Source organism: Varanus komodoensis, unplaced genomic scaffold, assembly GCF_004798865.1.
Source record: "Varanus komodoensis strain SLA01 unplaced genomic scaffold, ASM479886v1 scaffold124, whole genome shotgun sequence".
Lineage (NCBI taxonomy): Eukaryota > Metazoa > Chordata > Lepidosauria > Squamata > Varanidae > Varanus > Varanus komodoensis.
In genome coordinates this window covers 627,253-635,945 of record NW_025335359.1, presented here as the reverse complement: position 1 = coordinate 635,945, position 8,693 = coordinate 627,253, and the positions used below count along the sequence as shown (strand labels likewise).

The 8,693-nt window shown below is 48.4% G+C and overlaps 1 protein-coding gene across 1 annotated transcript; it reads left to right on the top strand.

The window, feature by feature from the left end:
• The first annotated feature begins 10 nt into the window (after positions 1-10).
• Positions 11-6,124, top strand: SYDE1 (synapse defective Rho GTPase homolog 1). Its single transcript, XM_044422296.1, has 2 exons — positions 11-1,719; positions 4,322-6,124. The coding sequence occupies exons 1-2, from the start codon at positions 1,554-1,556 to the stop codon at positions 4,771-4,773; spliced, it is 618 nt and encodes a 205-aa protein (XP_044278231.1). The 5' UTR covers positions 11-1,553; the 3' UTR covers positions 4,774-6,124.
• The last annotated feature ends 2,569 nt before the right edge of the window (positions 6,125-8,693 follow it).

Genomic DNA, 8,693 nt, shown 5'->3' with positions numbered 1-8,693 from the left:
GGTTATACCCTCCTGAACCCTGAAGTCCACTGGTGAGGAACTGGGTGCCGTGATTGACTAACCTGAAATGTTTCTTCCCACAGCATGCCCTGAGCCAGGCATTTGTCTCCACAACCCTCCTCTCCCTGATTGGCCCAAATCCCTGGACAGGCAAGAGAGAAGAAAAGACCACCTGGATCTTTAGGACCTCGACTTTCTTGCCCAGAGCCTCAGAGTCCCTAAGCGATCCCAGCCACCCCAAGCCTGGACATGTCATCGTCCCCATGTGAATTGGGAGAAGCAGCTGAGAACTTGGCAAGAGACGAGGACGCTCCAGTCTCTCTGTCATGTGCTGGATGCATGCGCCTGGCAGGCAGCAGACCTCCCTTGCATCAAGGCCAGGGTGGCAGACCACCACCTCAGTACCCCTTAGCAAGGAGTCCCTGACAATGATCACCTGCCTTCATCTCTTCCCAGTGGAGGTAGATGGCCATGCCTTGGCTGCATCTGGCCCCAGGTTGGAGTTCTCAAACAGGTCGGTCCCCCACGTCATCATCGGCCCCAGCCCCCCACAAGCAGAGAAAACCTATTTCCCACCTCCAGGTCAGTGCCAGGAGACGGAGGAGGCTGTGCCGGCCGCCTCCTGCTGTGGATGACATACCTCCAGGTGTCCCTGCCTGTTTCCCCCTCAGCCCCTCCCTCATCCTTCTGCCCAGAAGGGGGCTGCTCCCAGTTGGCCTGAAGAACTCTCTTGGCCCTGTCCAGCAATCGCTCACCCTCCCTTATCCCCTGGAGGGAGGCAAGGGCATCTCCAGACTCCCTGACCCCTCACCTTCTCCTCTAGGAGGGACACCAGCTTGCACCTAGTGCACGCGTATCCCTGCTGTTCCCGAGGGAGCTGGACAAACATGGCTCAGGTGTCACATTTGACAGCAACTTGTGGCTCCTGCCATGGCCGTCTCCTGGCCTGACATAGCCCACCCCTCACAGGCCCTCCCACTACCCCCCCTTGTCTATCCTACACCACCCTTTCTCAGCTTTCCTCACCTTGTTCTCCCAGACAGAAAATACAGTAAAACGATATGAAGAATTAAATACAATGACCCAGGGAAAGAGAGTCCCAGGAAAGCCTGGGCCTCAGACAAGGGATGATGCCTTTAACTGGTTGATTGGGCCTGACATCCCCCCCTTCCCTGATGTTTGTGAATTCCTGGCTCAGTCCACCTGCTGGGGCCACAGGTGGCCATTTGCAAGATGCCATGGGTCTGGCTGACCACAGAGGAGCTGTGGGGCTGTAACTGGACTCTGCCCTGGAAGATTCAGGAAGGCTTCCCTTCCTGCCATGATCAGGTCCTTCCAATCTCAGGCCCCACCTTTCTTGTGGACATGTATCCCCACACCACCAGGACTTTCCCCTCCCCTCTCTGTGAAGACCATGGTCTCTTCCATATTCACGCTGGGGCAGATTTATAAAGCTGGACTGAATCGTGCCTGTGTTCCTCCATTTCTAGGCCACCCTGACAGTGCTGCTGGACCACCTCAGCCTCGTTGCTGCTTTCCACCCCGCCAACCGCATGCACACCCAGAACCTTGCTGTGTGCTTTGGGCCTGTGTTGCTGAGCCAGGGCTCAGGGGGCCCGGGGGCCCACAGCCCCAGCCAGCACCACCGACCCATTGCCAGCACCATGGACTTCAAGCACCACATCGAAGTGTTGCATTATCTGCTGCAAGCCTGGCCAAGTGAGTAACGTGGGTGGGGAGGGAGGGAGGGAAGCGGGTGAGAGGGGGCACTGTCCCAGTGGGGGCTGCCCGCCTGGAGGCATGTGGTGCTCTGGGCTTAATAACAATTGATCTTCCCTTAGTTGGGGAAGTGTTCCCCTTCGCATGGGCTGCTGGGTACATTATCTAGGGCAGGGACAATGTGTGGCAGTACCGAAGGGGTCCCAAGGGTTTCCTGCTGTCCTCCTGAATAAATGTGTGCATGTGATGGTTTTTCCCCTTGGTTGCTGAATCCAAAGTGAGCCTTGAGGCTGTCTCTGAGGGCCTCTCTTTTTCTGACTAGGAAAAGGAAGTACATACAAACAGAATGTGAACTGAAGACTCTTCATCAGTAAAAGAAACAGCAAAGGGGAAATTCACTCACAGCATCACGAATCAGGAGAGAAAGTATTCTGGCGGGGTCCAGAGAAACTTTTACTGAGCCCAATGTATCTTGGAAAGAACAGTTGTTCTTAAGATATATTTCTGTGGCGGGCAGGGGTTGGCTGTGCTCCTAATGCTCCTAACTCTGGGTCCACAGCAGGGCACAGGCTGCTGGAGCAGGGGCAGGTGTCCAGGGGCAGAGCCAACTGCTTTCGAAGACATGACACTTTGCAGGCTGCAGAAGCACAGGTTTTTGTGCCTACAGGCCATTACAGTTGGCAACCCATCTTGCATACAAATACAGTGACCCCACAAGTCCCTGTGACATGTGACCCTGTGAGAGAGCCACATAGCTTAAAAAAAATCAGTTTCACTCCAGACACACAGAAAGGCATGTTTAAAACTCCGTGGATGGAGTGACCAGAACAATAGCATTTTACAATATGACCACATCAAACAGTGATATAGATGTATTATGGTTTTCTTTTCAGTCCCCTATTTATAGGTCATAACAGAGAACTTGCCTTTATCCCTGCCATGTGCTTATGGGCTGTGTACCACCACTTTTAGAGCTCTCCTTTACGTGGGAATTACATTCAATTCACACTCCATATGTCGGAGGGGGTGGTGTTGCCCCAGTTTACATCACTTCCCTTTCCTCAATCTGGAGAGGTATTTCTTGGAGCTCCAGCGATTTTTGCTTGTGGAGTATAGGATTTCACTATTAGTGGTTGGATGTCATTGTAAACCTGACCCCTGTTGATACCTGATTCTAAACCATGTGTGAATGGCAGGAGCCCCTTTACAGACCCGTAGAACTGCTTATTTCCCTCTTTTTATCCCATTGTTTTACAGTGAAAATTATCCACCTCTTCCTACCTTGGTTTCCTGTTTCTTTCATTGCTCTGTAAAAGCACACACCATTTTTATCCTATGATTGTTAAACTTTCTTAACAGCAGTTAGTAAAGGATCCTGTTAGAAATATTCCGACAGTGCCACTGCATGTACATCTACTCAGAACCAAGTTTCACTGTGTTACATATGGGTTGCTGTCCAAAAATCCAAGTACATATTGTCTGCACTGCTATGCACATACTCATTATTGCTCTCAAATAATTGGCGAAGCAAGAATTTCCTTTGCAGAAGCCATGCTGATTCAACAATGGACATTCTTCTATCAAGAATCATGTGATCATAGAATTACAGAATAGCGGGTCCAATAAGGCCATTGGGTCTAACTCCCAAACTGAAAAGACTACAATATTGGTGCCAAGCAGGACTTAGAGGAGAGATCGTTCTGTAACAGGGAGCCACCACTGAGAAGGCTCTCCTCCTTTTTGCCTCTTTCCAGGCCTCTCTTGGAGTTGGCAGATGGAGGAAGTCCCTGGATGCAGATTGTAAAGTCTGACTAGGTTGAGGTCGGGAGAGGCATTCCATCAGGTGCTGTGGTCCTAACCCATCCTCGATGAGTGCTATCCTATCTCCCTTCAGACTCCGCAAGGCTAACTGCTCATTCCTTTCATCTGTATATCTTGGACAGCACTGGCCACCATGCTGTCCACCAATAGGTCTGCAACAGGAAGATAGGTCCCAGTTCTCTCCCTTGACTCACTCCTAGAACCTACTGCTAGCAAGTCATTGGAGCCTTGGAACATATTTATTTTATTTATTTTTTAATTTATCTCCTGCCTTTTTCCTGCAAAGGGCTCAAAGCAGCTTACATCTCCTACTCCAGCTTATCCCCACAACAACCCTGTGAGGTAGGTTGGGCTGAAAGTCTGTGACTGGCCCAAAGTCACCCAGTTGGATCCATGGCTGAGCGGGGACTAGAACCCAGATCATCTGAGTCCCAGTCCCATGCTCTTAACCACTACACCACACTGGCTCTCATATGAAGTAATAAGCAAATAGCTGAACATACCCACAAGCGTATAAGTGGATGCACACTTTGTTACCGAGTACGCAGCTCAGGCAATTTTTCTATGGATATTCATGTGATGTGACCCTGCTTGGGACACACTGGCCTGAGCTTAGCACTGGATTGCTTGCAGGTCAGACTGGGCAGATGTGGAGTCTTGTTCTAAGACTTAGGTACAGTCTCCTGTGAAGCCACATCCTGCTGCAGTCCTCAGCTACTGCTCCCAGAGTTTTGTCTCCTTTGGTTGTGGGCCACTTAACTTGCTCTCCTTTGTTCCAAAGCCCCACGCAGGAGGCTGGAAGACGAAGAGCACATCACACCCTGCAGTCAAGTGCTGCGCCAGCGCCATCCACCCTTAGATCTGCCGCTGCTGCCAGCCACAGTTGTGGCCCGAAGCCGCCCACGAGGCTTGGAAAGTCCTCCCAGCAATCGGTATGCCGGAGACTGGAGTGTCTGTGGGCAGCAATTCTTGGCAGGACCCAGGCTGGGCTGTGACCTGGACTATGATGAGGTGGCAGGGAGTGCAAGTGAGAATGAAGAGGAGGCAAAGGAAGAGGTGACTCTGAGAGAAGGGCTGGCACACCACAGCCAGACCGTCTTCACGGGAGGCTTTGCCTTGGTGGAGAACCCAGAAGCTCCTCCCTTCAGCCCAAGGCTCAACCTGAAGGACTTTGATGCCCTCATTTTGGACCTAGAGCAAGAACTTTCCAAGCAGATCAATGTCTGCCTGTGAGCATTCTCTCAGGATGTCAAAGCAGTGTGAACTGTTGGGAGGTGCCTTGGCCGGCTCCTGCCCGTCAGTCTATGGCCAAGTCGAACTCGGGCAGTTGATCTTGCCTCCATTATCAGTATTCTTTTTGTTTATGATGCCTTGATCCAAGTGAGGGCTCTTCTGGTCTTGAGCCAGTGTGTCCCCTTGCTGATTGGCCATTAGCCTGTAATTGCCGATGATGCTGACCATCTGAATTTTCAACGTGGAAGCAGTGGAGGATAGAGGAAGGAGCCAGCTCCAACCACTACCTTGATTCCATCCTTCAGTGCAGCCTTCCTCACCTGGGACCATCCAGATATGCAGTTCTCAGAATTCCTGAACATTGGCTGTGCTGGCTGTGGCTAGGGAGCACAGGAGCCCAAATCAGTAACCTGGCGAAGGCTGCCTTAATTGTTCCAAGGAGAAAAGTGACTGCTCAAGGTTTGTTTTCTTTGGTCAAAAAAGTATATCTTGAATGAGTTGAATTTATGTAGCAGAACTCCCTAATCATCCAGAGCACTTCAGCATACTTGAAGGTTGGTCAGTATTGTTTTCCTCCCTTATTACGGGCAGAGACTGTTGCTTACCAAAGGCTGGACAGCTCAGTGAATTAATGGCTGAGCTGAGGCTTGAACCAGAGACCTGTACCTTGTGTCCTAACTGCTCTGTTCAGGCATGGCTCTGGGTCTGAGAAGATCCACAGCAAAATGCCCCCTTCTATGTGGGTTAGCCCAAGTAGTTTCCTGTTACACCTGTGCCTGCCCTGATGTACTAGGCCAGTTGGCTGCCTTGGGAAAGCTCTTGTGTTCAAGAGGGCAAGTGTGTCCAAGTGTTTTCCAAAGGGCTTACATATATTACGGAGCAGGCTAGGCACCAGCTTGTGCTGGCCCCTGGCCCACTGGCATGCATGATGGCATCAACTGCAGCTAGCATTTCCCCACTCACTGCGAGCCATCGCCACCAAAGAATCCAGGTGGGACAAAGCTGAAAGTGGCCATGTGCTGTGTGTCCCTTCTTCCCAGCTGTCCATAGCAATGCCCTCTACAGCACATACCTAGAATCTTTGTGTGCTGGATTCTAACCAGACTGAACCCCCACAGAGCACTGTGGAAGTTGGTTATTTTTCTCTCCCTTTCATAAGAAGGAGGAAAACCTGCTTGTCCCTAACTCCCCACTTTCAATGCAGTTCTCATGGAGCAGTTTCAGCAACAGGAGAGCCTCAGGACAGAAAGCCATAGCCAACCTGATGGAGAAACATGGTACAGGAAGTGTGGATTCTTTTGTTTTGAAATGTGTATGTCCTTATGGACAATTAAAACTATCTGTCACTATAGAAGGACTACTGCTGCTTCTGTGTGAGTGTGACAGAATTTAACTCAGTGTTTGCCTATTCAGGTGCCACAATTGGGGGCTTCATCCCATTTTATACTGGTGTCATTTTATGCCACTCTAAAATTTGGCTTACCTAAATGCAAGACCTTAAGTATAAAATCCACAATTCTGCAATGTGAAAGTCCCACATTTCTTTCTCAGCCCAGTTTAAGAGTCTACCCACTGCCTCCCATACAGTGTTGTGGGAGAATCTTGGTTAGGCTGTCATATTTTGAATACTCACTAACATAAAAAGCTACATGCCTACTATTGATGCATCAGTATGGAGAGGAGGCAGTGCTGGACACAATGAAACATAATAGGACAATGAAAACACAACAAAAAGTATGCACTTTCAGTTCAGTGTTTCCTGGAAAAAGATGCAATTAGCAATGCAAAAGTCATACACAATAAGCAACAGTGTCCTGTACGGTCGCCAGAAATTCACATTTATACTCTCAGTGCAGAAGCAAATGTTCTAAACCCTTCAGACATACTGGCAAAGATGCCAAATCTGCCTAGAGTCTGCAGAAGTTAAGAGACCAAATCTAGTGGCAACAAGGCTATAAAGAGCCACCAAACCCTGCAAGTCCCCTCATGTCCAACTTGTCCTTTTGTCACAGCTCATGACAAATGAACAGTGTGGTTGTAACCTTATAGCCTGGACTTGGAAACACTCCCAAGGGACTTTCTCCAGACTTGAGGAGTTGAGAGGGAGGGCAGGGCAGACCACTCACCAGACCTGCTGTTTCAGCCAGGTCTACCTGAGAACGAGCAGTCTTTGCAGGGGTGACCCAAAGAATGGGAAAGGAAGGGGAGGCAACCCATCACCCCATCCTCTGCTGCTGTGTTCAGAATGACATCATACAATTTTGGAGCATGGCATTTGGTGCAGCGATAGGCAGGGCTGGACCAACTGGAGCAGACCCATCTCTAATGATTGTACCATTTAGGTTATCATTTTCCAGTACTGCTGGGCTTTGGAACAGAGCCATCATGTGTGATTGAAGACTACATGTTCTTTTTTATGAACCCAGCCTTTGCTACATCCTTGTTTGACAGGAGCTAGGAACCATTGTGTATACACATTAGGATACTACTTCCTTTAATATCTGGGCATCATACTGAAAGGGAGGTTCTGCTTGAAGTCTTTTTACCCATTTTTTCTAATAAGTTTTATTTTCATTAGCATTTATGACAGATTTTATTTTTTTTTTTTGGAATACCATTACGTAAGAACTGGCAACAAAGAGAATGAATCTGGGTATATTTGGAGAGCACAGACACACGCTTCTAGTTATAGTCTTGTACAAACACTTTACATGAGAACATACTCCAGCTGTGATGGGTGTAGAGTCAAGGAACTTAATAAGGAGAAGAATAGTTCCTTAAAAAAATGGAAGTCTTGCCCAAATGAAAAAGAGCAGGCGGGAGCAAAAATTTGCATCAGGGAGATGCAAGCAGGCAATCAGAGAACGAAGAAGACAGTTTGAAGATAACACTGCTAACAATACCAAAGCTAACAATAAAGAATTCTTTAAATAAGCCAAAGGAAGCAGATAAGGAAGCAATTGGACCATTGAAAGATGAAGGAATTAAAGGAGTACTAAGGGGAGAGAAGAAGATTGCAGAGAAGCTGAATGAATTCTTTTCATCAGTCTTGATAGCAGAGGATGAAGAACAGATACCTGTTGCTGGAAGGGGAGATTGAGGAATTAAATATTAGCAACAAAAGATTACATTCTCAGCCTTACTGACAAACTGAAACTGAGCAAGTCACCAGGTCCAGAGGGTATCCATCCCAGGGATATCAAACAACACAAGCATGAAATTGCTGACCCTCTTACCAAAATATTTATTTTGTCCCTATAGTCAGCACAAATACCAGTGGATTGGAGAATGGCCAATGTAACACCAATTTTACAAAAGGGATCCAGGGGTGTTCCGGGAAGTTACAGGCCAGTTAGCTTAACATCTGTTCTGGGTAAAATGCTTGAAAGTGCTGCTACAGATAGACTCAGTAAGCACATGGAGGGACAAGCCTTGCTGGGGAAAGGTCAGCATGGCTTCAGTGAGGGGGAGTCCTATCCCACCTATTGGAGTTCTTTGAGAGTGCCAATAAATACGTGGACAGGGACAATCAAGTGGACATTGTTCACTTGGGTTTCCAAAAGGCTTTTGGCAAACTCCCTCACCAAAGCCTCCTGAGCAATATAAGCAGTCCTAAAATAAAAGGAGGAGGGTCTTCTTCTGGATCACTAACTGGTTAAAGAACAGAAGACAGAGGGTGGGAATACATGGCCACTTTTCCCAATGGAGATAGATAACCAGTGGAGTCCCATAGGGTTCTGTGTTGGGACCAATGCTTTTCACTGTATTCATCAATGATCTGGACTTAGGAGTAAGTAGTGAAGTGGCCATGATTGCTGCTGACACAAAACGTTTTAGGGTGGTTAAAACCGAAAGGGGTTGTGAGGAGCTCCAAAGGGATCTCTCCAAGCTGGGAGAATGGGCATCAAAATGGCAGGTGC